At 35.7% G+C, this 13,197-nt stretch overlaps 2 protein-coding genes across 2 annotated transcripts; both read right to left on the bottom strand.

The window, feature by feature from the left end:
• Positions 1-1,480: 1,480 nt before the first annotated feature.
• On the bottom strand, positions 1,481-2,263 carry LOC113687601 (uncharacterized). The gene has a single exon (XM_027205176.1). The coding sequence runs from the start codon at positions 2,261-2,263 to the stop codon at positions 1,481-1,483; it is 783 nt and encodes a 260-aa protein (XP_027060977.1).
• An 8,708-nt stretch (positions 2,264-10,971) lies between these two features.
• Positions 10,972-12,578, bottom strand: LOC113687815 (uncharacterized). Its single transcript, XM_027205340.2, has 3 exons — positions 12,376-12,578; positions 12,001-12,045; positions 10,972-11,863 (listed from the first exon to the last, which is right to left on the bottom strand). Exons 1-3 carry the CDS (start codon positions 12,517-12,519, stop codon positions 11,303-11,305), a joined length of 750 nt encoding a protein of 249 aa, XP_027061141.1. The 5' UTR covers positions 12,520-12,578; the 3' UTR covers positions 10,972-11,302.
• Positions 12,579-13,197: the final 619 nt, after the last annotated feature.

The raw sequence follows: 13,197 nt of genomic DNA, 5'->3' as shown, positions 1-13,197 counted from the left end.
TGGCTCGAGTTCGACTCGCTTACTAAACGAGCCGCTCGAGTTCGACTCGAGTTCGAGTTTGACCGAACTCGACTCGAGCTTTGACTCGAGCGGCTCGGTTCGTGTGCAGCCCTACTTCTATAGACTGCTTGTCATAATTTTTAGGGATAATTTTAGAAACCTTCTCTAAGATTTTTTGACAATTTCACTGAGCTCCTCTAAAATTTGCAATACTATACCTACCTACCTTGATTTGATTTAACTAAACATTAAAATAACATGGACTTAGGTCAAATTTTTAAATGAGTACCGTTAAAATTGGTAAAAAAATAAATATTTGTAAATTTTTCGAGTGGTAGAATTACCACAATTTTTCGGGTGGATAGAAATACCACAATTTGGTATTTGGGTCATATTTTTTAGATTTATTTTTTTTATTTTGATACCAAAAAAAAACAGAGAAAACAATGATCAACAAAAATGTTGGATCATATTTAACATTAACTCATCAAAAAATATCATTAACTTGACATTTGATTACAATAGAAGCTTACAATAGTAGTAATAGTTCTCTGGTATTATCGATGGAAAACAAAAAAGAGGAATAAGAAGGAAAAAATAATGTTAAAACTCATTCTTAGTTGGTGAAAAATAAAATAGAGGAATACAAAGAAAAATAATGAATAAAATAATGTTAATATTCATTATTAGTTATATGCATACCAATCATGATAAGGGAGGTACGTGTAATTTTTAAATTTTTGAGGGAATTCAATGAAATTGTCAAAAATTTCAAGAGATGTTTTTTAAATTTATTTTTCTAGAATTGAATTAGTTTGACAAAAAAACTCGCCTCAAGGGATCAATCCTCATGGGTTTCTTACAAATTAATGAAAAATTATCCACGACAGGGTGCCCATTTTTAGCCGATACAGGATCCTTAATGAAAAGTTATTCGATATTTCTGGGTAATTCACCTAAAGGCAGTGGACTTTGGGGGAGGGGAGGCGAGTCTATAGTAATGAAAGTAAAATATATTTACAAAAAAAATAATGTGAACATATATACCACAAGATTAGAAACAACCTTATATAGAATGAAAATTACTTATACGCTTCACATATACAAAAATATCATCATATTTACAATTCTATTTGACTGTGTGGGACATATGAAATTGTGCACGACGACTTTTAATTTTATCAAAGTCATCAATGATTGAATTTATATCAAAAGTTCTAGCAATTTCTTTCTCAATATACATTATCATAGAGTTAGCAAGAAAGTCTTCCTCCATCCTAGAACGCCAACAAGTCTTGATGATTTTCATAGCAGAAAATGCACACTCTGTTGTAGCTGTTGAAACAGGAAGAGTCAAAATAAGACGAATCAATCTATCAATAAGAGTATAGCACATTGACTTTCTTGTCTTTGCTAACACTTGGCACAACTCCTGAAGTGATGACAAATTTTGAAACTGAGAATTACATGAAAACTCAATCTAGAAAAGCTCTAATTGAGTTCTTAAGTGTAACTTCTCTTGATCTGTGAAGTCAGCTGAATAAAACTTGTTTGCAAGTTGACAAATTTGTTCAATATTGAAAGCCTGAAAATTATCTTTGGGGTGCAATGCTGAACTAAGAATAATCAACTCTATTACATCTTCCTTAAACCTATTCTTCATTTCAAGTATTTGAGAATCAACCGTTGCCAAAAACACATCAATCCTGTAGTGATGCTCCATGGTAATTGGATCATTTTGTTTTCGAATTCTTTCTCGACCTGCTTTATAAATGACATTCATATTAAGCATCTCTATATTTCGTGCATCACAAAATGTCTTTACATTGGTGAACAATTCATTCCATCCATTATCTCTGTAACTTTGAAATCGATCCTTTGTTACTGAAACCAATTTAAGGGCATTCAAAATATCTTGAGATTTGCATTGTAAAGCTTGAGAAAGTACTTGTGCAAATCCTAAAATGTCCCTCATCATATGCATAACAAGAACAAAATCAAAGGATGCCATGAAATCATAAACTTTGTCAGCTTCACTTCTTTGAGTTGATGTATTTCCATAATTGATAACATCAATTAGGACAGAGCAAATGTCTTCATATTCTGTGAATAAACTATAGATAGAACTAAAATGAGACCTCCATCTTGTAGTCCCTAGCCGTTTTAAGGTACCAATCTGATTCTGATCCCTACCAATCTCAAGTTCATCAATAGCAATCAATGCAGCAATTCTAGCAGCTCTAGCAACTCCAAGTTGGTCCATACGTTTGCAAGAAGATGAAATTAAATTTATAAGAAGAGATAAGTATGTAAAGAATTGTTCCATAGGAATTATCTCTTGAGATGTTGCTACCAATGTTAATTGCAGTCGATGAGCAAAACAGTGAATATAATATGCATAGAGGCACTCCTAAATAAATAATGCTTGCAGTCCATTCCATTCTCCACGCATGTTACTAGCTCCATCATATCCTTGGCCACGAATGTTTTGCACACTAAGATTATGGCGAGAAAGGACATCACATATCTCCTTCTTCAAAGTCAAGGAATTGGTTTCGTGCACATGAACAATGTCACAAAATCTCTCTCGAATACAGCCTTGCTTGTCCACAAATCTAAGAACAATAGCCATTTGCTCTCTTTTTGATCTATCTTGAGCCTCATCAACAAGTATAGAAAATTTTGAATCACTAATCTCCTCTCGAATATATTTTTGTATCTTGCTCGACCAAATGGACAATATCTCCTTTTGGATCATAGGAGAAGTTTAAGATGCATTTCGAGGAGCATTATCAAGGACCACAGCAGCCACTTTTTCATTATAAAAAGACACATGCTTGATCAACTCAATAAAATTACCTCGATTGTTAGAATCTAAACTTTCATCATGACCCCTAAAAGCCACCGCTTGAAATGCACATCATTTTGCAGCATTTATGGAAACTTGAAGTTGCAACCGATTTTTTGCAACCTGCTCAGAATTTTGCTTCTCAATAATTTTATCAAGATGTTGCAATGAGTTTCCCAAATCATGATAGCATTGCATTACCACTTTGTGTGATGAGTTAGGATATTTTCCAATGTGATTTAAAAAAGCACAATTTTTTTCATCATTTACCTTCTTCCATGATCTAAATCCACTAGTTGTGAAGGCCATTGATTCAAAACGGTCCGTTGGCTTGGAAAAAAGTAAGCAAGGAAGACAAAAGGCAGCATTTTTTGTTGGAGAAAATTCTAACCAATCTGGAAACAATTTATACCAAGAGAAAAGGAAACGTCGGCCCTTCTTGTCAACAACCATTGATTCAATTGAAAGCTCAGGTTGGTATGACCTAAACTTAATATATGCTCTCCGTACCTCATCCCTTTGATGCTTTAGATATTTCTAAATGGATTTTCGCTTTCCAGGATCATGTTCTATGGATGAAATATCAAACTCTAATGATTCAGCTCTACAAAATTTCTTTGTTTGATGCTTAGGAGAAGAATCACAAAGAGGACAAGGAGTTTTACCACTTCCACTTGGTTCTAGACGTCTTTTCTTGAAAAAAGAATCAATTGTCCTGTTGGTCATTACCACTATATTTGCAACAAAACATCAACCTGTAATCGAAATAAAATTGATTGAGAAATGCTGGTTATGGCCTATAGAGATGGGAATTTAACCAATGCAAAAGACTGGTTTCCCTAATTCCCTTACAAATTTCGGTCATTCAACTTGACTGAAAAGCCCGACCATCACCCAAGGAAGCCAACAGGATTCTCAAAATAAAATTAGTATGAAAATTGGAAAAGGAAACCAGTCTCAGAATCACCATGCTTATCACCCAAATTCAGAAGGCCAAGTTCGAAACACAATACAAGTCCCTCTCGAGCAATTCATCAAACAACTGGCGGGTGAACTTTTTACACCCACATTTCACTAAATAAATGCAATGTCAAACTAACCTGGTAAATGGTAATAGCTTGAAATTTCAGAGCTTTTGGTACATCCAGTTTCAAAGCCTTGTGTTTCAGCTTTTGCAGAAAAATTCGGGTGAGAACTGAGGAGTTACAATTCTCTGCCATAGAGTATTAGCTTGTATTTTGAAATGAAAAAAAAAAAAACTGGAGATCGAAGAGGGAATTGAAGTTGGGAGTTGAGAGTTGAGGCTTTTCTGTAAAAAGAAAATAAGAGGTGAATTGGTGAAAAACGGCAATTGTGAAGTTCAGAAAATAGTAGGTAAGTTATTTGGATCAAGTATGTTATTCTCCGTTAAAAAAATAGTAACAATTCTCTGTTATTTGGACCAAGTCCAAATAACTTTCAAACATTATTGTTTGGGTCCTTGGGGGGCTAATTGATTAGAATATATGTGTAAAAAAGAAAAGTCAGACACTTACGGATCTGATAGAGGGTGTGTATAAAACTATGGGTGCCGGGCTGTCTCAGCCCGGCACCTGACAGAAACCTTTTTTTTTTTTTTAAACATGTCAGGTGCCGGGCTGTCCGGCACCTGACACATTTTTTTTTAAAAAAAGATCTCAAGTGCCGGGCTGTGTCAGCCCGACACCTGACATCCAATTGAGTGAATGTGAATTTCACATTCACTCAATTGAGTGAATTGCAATTCACTTTATTTGTTAAGCTAGTTGATAAATGCAATTCACTTTAATTAGTTTAGTGAATTAATTAGTTTAATTAATTGAGTGAATTAATTTTAAGAGATTCGATTAAATGCATTTAATTAAGGTGATGAATTAGGTTTAATTTGTTATTTATTAAATATTCATTTATTTGTTATAAATGATTTAATTATTTAATTATAATGCATTATTTGTTGTTATTTAATTACACTTTATTTGTTGTTATTTGTTATACTATTTGATATTATTCGTTGTTATTTAATTACCCTTTATTTGTTGTTATTTGTTATATTATTTGTTATTATTTCTTATAATTATAGAATCGCACCTGACAGGAATTATTTTTTTTAAAATCTATCAGGTGGACTGTGTCAGCCCGGTACCTGACCGAATTTTTCTGAAAAATAAAAAAAAAATTAATAAGTCTACCAAACAAAATGTGCCGAGTAACAAAAAATTCTTAGTGAAACTTTCCCAGTAGAATTCAAATCACTTGACTTGAAATACAATTATCTAGTATTCATATTCTTTTAATTTTGAATTTTCCTCTTTCATTTATAGCTTCTCATTTTATTCTCAAGAAAATATCGTAAGGCTGAAATTGTGATATGATTAGTAATTATCAATCGCAATTTGTGACACGTTGCATCATGCAAAAGATCAAAACCCTAAACCCTAAACACTAAACACTAAACCCAAAACCCTAAACTCTAAACCCTAAACCCTAAACCTAAAAACCCTAATCCCTAATCCCTAAAGCCTAAAGCCTAAAGCCTAAAGCCCTAAACCCTAAAGATCAGAACCCTAAACCCTAAACTGTGAGGCCCCAATCAGTTCGTAAGTTGATATTAGGGTTATTCATTATTCGGTGTGGTGAAATTAGGGTTAGGGCTAAGGAGGAAACCCTAATCTCGGTTAAGATTGAAAACCCTAGTTTATGTATTAGTTTGAAATGGTTAGCAAACTCTAGATTAGCAAACCTCTAGTGTTACAAATTATTAGAAAACTTAAGTGGAGTTTTATTTATCGCCCGCCTTTTTCTACATTTTCTTTATTAGAAAATTCCCCAGATAATTTTATTTGAGTAAATATAGTTTTTAGATGATTTTTCTAGTATCGGTTAGTTTTTGAGAAATTAAGAACATATATCGGACGTGGGACCCACTAGCGCGGAAAGTTCGGTAAAATTCGGCCAATTAGGTTAAGTTTTGGATACTGGGTTTAATTTACCGGGTGTTATGAGATAATTAAAGGTTGTTATATGGATGAGAGTGGAGAGAGACAAAAGGATATGTATGTATTAAATAGGGTGACAAGTGTCACCATATGATTAAACCTTACAATTTTGACTACTATTCACCTTTTTACTAATTGACCAAAAAAAAAAAATTACCAAAATCATCTTCATTTTTAGCTCCTTATAGCCGGCCACTCTCCAAGGAGAAAGAAGAAAAACCTCTTCACTTTCTTAGCTTCAATCTTGCTCAATCTTCGATTTCAACCGATTAAATTCTAAAACTCTCCATAAAAATCCTTCTCTTAGTAGTTGTGAGGTGACTAGTGAAGTTGTTTGGAAGCTTAAGGTGCTAAGTGGTCTCTTTTCTTGTGTTGATAAGGTGAGTGACTATGGAACCCCCCTCCTCTATCTAATGATGTTTAATTAATGACTTGTGGTTGTTATAAGTGTGATTTGGTGGATTATTTCTTGATTTTAGTTAAGATTGATGAAGTTTTCTATTTATTTGGGATTTTTCTGTTTGCATATGATTAATATCATGTGGTCATGTATGATGGTTGGAAATGATTGAGAATGAAGCTAGTTGGTGTGAATGGTAGTTAATTGCAGCAAATTTCTGGTTTGGAAGATAAATTAGCAAGTTAGGGTTCCAAAGTTCTACATTCTGTCTGGCACTGTAGCTCCTAGTTAGAGGCCGAATTGGCTTTGGGTTAAAACATGAAAGTTGTAGGTAATGATATTTTAGAGATTCCTACAAAATTTCAGGTCAATCGGAGTAGTGTAGCTTGTGAAAAGACAGAATTACCCTTGATGTCCTGTTTTTACCCGAACTTGAGAACTGCGACTGTAATTGGTTAATTTGGTTGGGAATGCTTCTGAATTGGTTGTTGAGGTCTTCTGATGAATTGTATCCCTGTTTCTTAGCTTTCGAATGGTTTTGGAATTTCTGGATTTGGACTTAGGTAGCCTGACTTATGATGTTTGAACCAGAATACGGTTTGTGAACCTATTTTTGCGATTCTGGTGTGGTATATTGCATTTTTGACCTAGTTACCCTCGAAACTGGACTGAGTGGCCTTCTTCAATATTGTAACCTCTTATGTCCTGAATATATATGCAAAATTTCCGGTCAAACGGATCTGTGTAGCTCGAGTTATAACCAAAACACTCGCACCTGTTTTGTACCCTGAAATTGTGTACGTTTTGAATTTCAGCCTCTGACCGTGCATTTTTCCGTTTTGATCCCGTACGATCTGGGTGTCAACTCCTTCATAAGAAATGTAGATCTTGGTTTTTGTCTTCGAAACGATATGAAGTGCGTCGAAATCCGAGTTCCATAGCTCCTGTTATGACCAAAACAAGATCGATCGTCAGAACTGCCTTGAATCTGGACAGTTCTTATGGGTACTTTGACACTCAACTTACATTCTGTTCTGAATGGATTCAGGTCTCGGCCAAAACATCAAAGTTTTATCCTTATGTCTCAGCTTTCTAATGCCTTTGGAATTTCCTGATTTGGATTTGTGAACTGGGAGTTATGGTCCAGCAAACATACCCTGTTCGTTACTCTAGAGTGTGAATTCCTGGAACGGTTTTCTGTACTTTCGACCTATTTCCGTTTAGATCCGGATTGAGGTGTCTTCATGAAAACTGTAACTTTTCCTCTTAGCTTCGCAACGGTACCTCATGTACCTTGATCCGACACTCGTAACTTCAATTAGTCTCAAAACAGTTTTGACGGCAAAGCGATTAGGTTACCATTCCCGTTTCTGTATGCCGTTTCCGCACTCGTATGTGCCGATTTTGCCGTTTTGCTTTTTTTAGGCATATTAGTAGCCGTTTATGATATTATGTGACGCAATCTTCTATTTCAGACGGTGGTGAGTTAGGTGGAGCCGGTGGGGCCTACTAGCTACTCCTCGCGGCACAAATTTCGAACTTTTGCTCTTTTGTTCGTTGAGTAAGTATTCAGGCCGCTCTTATGTGTTAGTTGCTTATGTGTTTCGATATGTATGAAAAGGGTACCTAGGCGAGGGTGTACTTTATCGCACTCGACCTAAACCCTAATTTACGCACATATTTGTACATGGCATATGTATATGAATCATTTTGGAACTAAACCCCTTGAGCTTGTGGCTCGGGGTGACTTTTGAGTAAATTTTGTGAAGTTTGTGAGTTTGGGGCCCGATCTCATGACCTAGATGGACTATTCGAGCCGGTTAGGGCTTGGTCGAAGTCAGTCCAACCTGGTTTGAGGTCACCAAGTTTGTGAATCCGGTTCACCGATTATGTGGACCAAGTTTGTGACCCGAGCTTGTGAACCAAGCTCAATTTCGTTCGCTCGAGCAAGTTTGTGAGGTGTCTGGCCAGAGAGGGTGATAAGGTGTACGGTGGGAGTACAAGTGAAGTTCTACGGACCATTATTTGTAGTCAACGGAGTGTCGGCAGGAGGTCACACATGGCAAACGATCTGGCTTTGGAGCCACCTGTATCCTTATTATGTGATGTTACTTTTCTGCTTTTGCTTTGCTCTTACTATGTAACTGTTGTTACGTGAAATTTACGCTTTTGCCCCTGTTTACTTACTAAGCATATAACTTACCCCTTTCCTTTTGTTTTCCTTAGCAGGGGCCGACGCGGGGACTTTTGACACACACACTAGTATAGTTAGATTTGCATGTAATAGTTGGACAAGTAGGATGTTTGTTTTAGTTTTGGTGATTTGTATAAGGACCCTCCTTAGGGTCTACTCTTTGGTTTTGGTTGTAATTATAAGGATGTAATAGTATGAACAGGTACTTTTGAAGAAAGTAATTAGAACACTTTTGGGGATTGTATATATTGTATATAGTGCTCTTTCGATTTATCTAGTTTTATTACTTTAGGTTTTGAGTCCTGGCGCGAGTTAGGCAGGCGGCCCGCCGATACCCTTGGGTTCGCCCTTGGGAGAAGTGGGGTCGTCACATAAACCCTGAACCTTGAACCCTAAACCCAAAACCCAAAACCCAAAACCCTAACCCTAAACCCTAAACATTTTAGATTTTGTATTCATTCTCGTGTTGGTACTTATATTGAATTTTTGCATTTTACCAATTGAACATAATGCATACTAATAGAACATCTATTTAAGTTCTGAATTTTTTTCGTAGTTTGTATTGTGAGGATAATTTCATAAATCTCCCATTCAAAAAACCAAAACAAGAAAAAAAGTTTAATAAAAAGTTGAGTCGACCTGAAGTACTAAATACTTTGAAATTTAAGTTAATTAATTTACATTTCAAAGTTGAAATGTAAGAAAAAGAAGAAAATAGATTTGTGCAAAATCACTAATTACTCCTATAGGATGTTAAACTACGAAAATGTTTTTCAAACAAAATATACCATTCATTTTGTAATAAGATGTAGTTCTCAAATTGTTGAGAAATAATTTGTTAGAATTTTTATGTAATTTTTAATGTTCACTATAATTTTATAAAACTAAATTTATTGTGCAATATATAAAAAAAGGAAAAAAAGAGGAAAAAATGCATAGCGTGACAACGGTGAAATGACTAAATATAAAAATAACGATAAGCATTCAAATAATAAAAGGCTAAATTCCCATATTATAATATTTGATATTTAGCAAACATGTAATGAAGATTGTATATTTTGTCTACCCAGAAGATTCCGAGCTAAACCCAAAAGATTATATATTTTGTCTACCAAATCATCATAACCTACCATCTCTGTAAGGAACAACACTTGTTTCGGTATAGCAGGATCATATGAAATTGACCCTCCTTCGTTTATAATTTTTCCACCCCAATATACTTGAATCACCAAGCAATTATCACTTGACATGTTATACCTATTAGAGACGAGTGTTGATAGCATTTTAGAACCTCATTAATATGCTTATTTGAATAATTAATTAATTGAATCAAATATATATAAATTATAACAAATAAATAAATAATTGTGATTCTATAATTATAACAAATAATAACAAATAATATAACAAATAACAACCACTAAAGTGTAATTAAATAACAACGAATAATAACAAATAGTATAACAAATAACAACAAATAAAGTGTAATTAAATAACAACAAATAATAACAAATAACAACAAATAATGCATTATAATTAAATAATTAAATCATTTATAACAAATAAATGAATATTTAATAAATAACAAATTAAACCATCACCTTAATTAAATGCATTTAATCGAATCTCTTAAAATTACTTTACTCAATTAATTAAACTAATTAATCCACTAAACTAATTAAAGTGAATTGCATTTATCAACTAGCTTAACAAATAAAGTGAATTGCAATTCACTCAATTGACTCAATTGGATGAATTGCAATTCACTCAATTGGATGTCAGGTGCCGGGCTGTGTCAGCCCGGCACTTGACATCTTTTTTCAAAAAAAAAAGTGTCAGGTGCTTGCCGGGCTGTCTTAGCCCGGTACCCATAGTTTTATACATGGACTCTGTCAGATCCGCAAGTGTCTGACTTTTCTTTTTTACACCTATATTCTAATCAATTAGCCTCCTTGGGGGAGCAAAGTCAATTTGTTGATCAATTTTGGGGGGGGGGGGGGAACATAATAATAAAAAAAATTTTGCTTAGAAATTTTTTTTTTAACAATTGGAGGGGGGGCTTGCCCCCCTGGCTCCCCTCCCTCCGCCCCTGCCTAAAGGGAGAACTAAGCCAATAAATGAGAATGAATTCAATACTCGAGTATCATTCACATAAAATTTCTACGCAAAATGAAGTTCCCCACAGTCAAAATGTTGCCTCCAACATGCAAGTCGAGAACCTCGTGAAAGTTAATGGACTCGGTGACTATCCACTCAAGCCAAACCTGAGTATACTAATCTTAAGCATATTATTGGAAGTTTCAATTATTAGTTTAATTTTTTTAAAAAAAAAAACTTTAATAGAAAAAGGGGGGGAAAATCTTTCCTCAAGCCATCCGTCTCCTCCTATGAGATTGTGCAAATCAAGGAAAGGATTCTTAAGAAAAAGAGAGAAATCACATACTAAGGTTTGCCTTAAAGTTTTCACCGGAATATCTAACATTCATCCATCATCAAAATAAAGCAAGAAGCATAATAATGTAAAATATCTCTCACTAAACCGAATTGGTAACCCCGGTACATATATTGGGTCTGTCGAATGGAATCCGCAGCTATGTGTGAGTCATTTTACAATCAATTACGTTTAATCAAAACAGATTACCGTCTCTAATAACATTCCACATAAAAAGTCAATTCACTTACTTCCACTTTTGTCTCTCTCAGAAAAAAAAAAGTAATATTAGAATTTCAGATATTCCTCCACGTTCTACCACCAGAGAAAAAAGTTAGAACCTCGCCATATGAACAGACAAAAATACCCTCGTCTTCTCTCCAAACCCCAGCTGTGCCATTTTGTCCTCAGTCATCTACGAATCAACCACAAGAATCGGCGACGGAGAAGCCGAGGCCTGGACCTGTACCTCGCCGGCTGAAGCTACAGAAGCAGCGACACCAACACCAAAGTTGACAACGCTGCCATCGCCATTTCCACTCAAATTAACGTACTTCACTGTCCTCTTCTTCCGCGGTCCCCAACAGTTAGGTGAACACGTGGCCGTTTCAGAACCCCCGACGTTAAAGCCAGCAGAAACGCTGTCTTCACCGCCATCAATTTGAGCGACTTTCCGGCGCTTTCTTCGCGTCTTTTTAGGCTTCTCTGAAGCAGTTGAGACGATACTCGTTCCAATAGTGGAAATAGAGCCTTGGCCGCCGCTGTTGAGGCTTCCACCCTCGCGCTGGTGGTGGAGGTTGGCGGAGTTTAGGGTTTGCAGAGAGGTGACGCAGCACTCTTGCCATTTGAGCTCGTTAAGGTCCTTGATGACGTCATCCAGCGACAAGAAGGCGTCTGAGGAAACGCCGTCGTCCTCAAGCGTTGACCGGGAAGGATCCATTAGCTCCAGCGACTTCACAAGTTCAACCAGAAGACTCTGTTTCATTGAGGGAGAAAAACATAAAAACAAAAATTAATTGACAAAATAAATTGAAATTCGAAAAAAGAGGAGCAGGAGGAGGAGGACCCCCCGCGGGGGGGGGGGGGGGGGGAGGGGCTAGAAGCTAAATTGACCTTCTGAGGGCCGCGGATATAATTGAAGCCGTGCATGTCGATGATCTAAACTAGAAAATAAGACAAGAATCAGAAAATTATCGGAACATTAGGAAATGATTAAGATAATTCAACTACTTTTGCGTCTCTGAATTTTTTAAAAATTCGAAGAAAAAAACAGACAACAATTTTTATTCTTCGTACTGAAAATTTTGAAAAGCGAATAACATTCAAGCATCAAATAATCGACTCGAAGAGCGAAGACATTTCAGTTCTCTTTATCCATATCAAATGAGCACAAAACATCAGCATCGGCTGATTTTTCAGAAAATACGATACAGTAGGGAGAAATTTAATGCAGAAGAAGCATCAAAACTCCAAACAGATCTAATTGACCTGGTTGAGGTGGTGAACGGTGAGATCAAGCTGCTTGTGGCTGTGAATGAAGTCGAGGTATTCTTCCATCGTCAGCTTCGGCTGCTTCAACCTGCCTCGTCGTCCACCACCGTCTCCCTCCGCCATTTTCACCACAATCTGCATTTTGTACTAGCTCACGGTCCCTGCGCGAGTGTGCGCGATTTCTGTTAGGCTGGTTGCTGGAGTACTGAGCTAGCTTTTATATAGGTACTGGGTGGGCTCCACAACCAGCTGGCCCGAATTTTTTGTTGCATTCTTCTCAGGCACGCAATTGAGAAGGCCAATTAATCTCGAGTTAAATACTTAAAATAAATAGATGATTAATAGTTTATAACACAAGTATGAAGTACGGACATGGGTTTTTTTTTTTTTTTGGAAATTTGTCCTCTCAAAAACTTTACGTATCAATTAGTTACTAATTGATGACATACAAAGTATTCAACAATCGTTATAGTTATTGATTAGGGATTTTATATTCTGCCTTACAGATTAGAGTTCGAACTTGACTGACAGGTTTAAAGGAGAAGATTAAAAATCATGCATAAATATGTCGATAACTCCAATTTGTGATGTACAATTATCATTTAATGAAAGGGTTTGCATTTGAGACGTTGAGTTGGGGTCGTTAATGTGTTAGCACCCCACTTTTTATTAACAACATTTCATGTATTTTTTTCATGTTCTTGTACAAAAATTGCACTGAGAGATTGAATACTTTAACAAGAATTGAAGTCTCTGTGTCATATATCATACTCTGATGAATTTAGGCTAGAAGGTTTTGGGTGCTAACTGGCAAATTAG

This window comes from Coffea arabica, chromosome 5e (assembly GCF_036785885.1).
Source record: "Coffea arabica cultivar ET-39 chromosome 5e, Coffea Arabica ET-39 HiFi, whole genome shotgun sequence".
NCBI classification, from domain to species: domain Eukaryota; kingdom Viridiplantae; phylum Streptophyta; class Magnoliopsida; order Gentianales; family Rubiaceae; genus Coffea; species Coffea arabica.
The sequence above is the reverse complement of the archived record's forward strand: the minus strand, read 5'-3'. Positions and strand labels throughout refer to the sequence as shown.

What these genes read in the sequence shown, in the direction of transcription:
- LOC113687601 (XM_027205176.1), bottom strand. Translation starts at nt 2,263, where the DNA reads ATGGACCAACTTGGAGTTGCTAGAGCTGCTAGAATTGCTGCATTGATT.
- LOC113687815 (XM_027205340.2), bottom strand. Translation starts at nt 12,519, where the DNA reads ATGCAGATTGTGGTGAAAATGGCGGAGGGAGACGGTGGTGGACGACGA. An exon ending in CCGTTCACCACCTCAACCAG is followed by an intron (nt 12,046 to 12,375) that starts GTCAATTAGATC and finishes TTTCTAGTTTAG; the next exon opens with ATCATCGACATGCACGGCTT. An exon ending in ATATCCGCGGCCCTCAGAAG is followed by an intron (nt 11,864 to 12,000) that starts GTCAATTTAGCT and finishes TCAATGAAACAG; the next exon opens with AGTCTTCTGGTTGAACTTGT.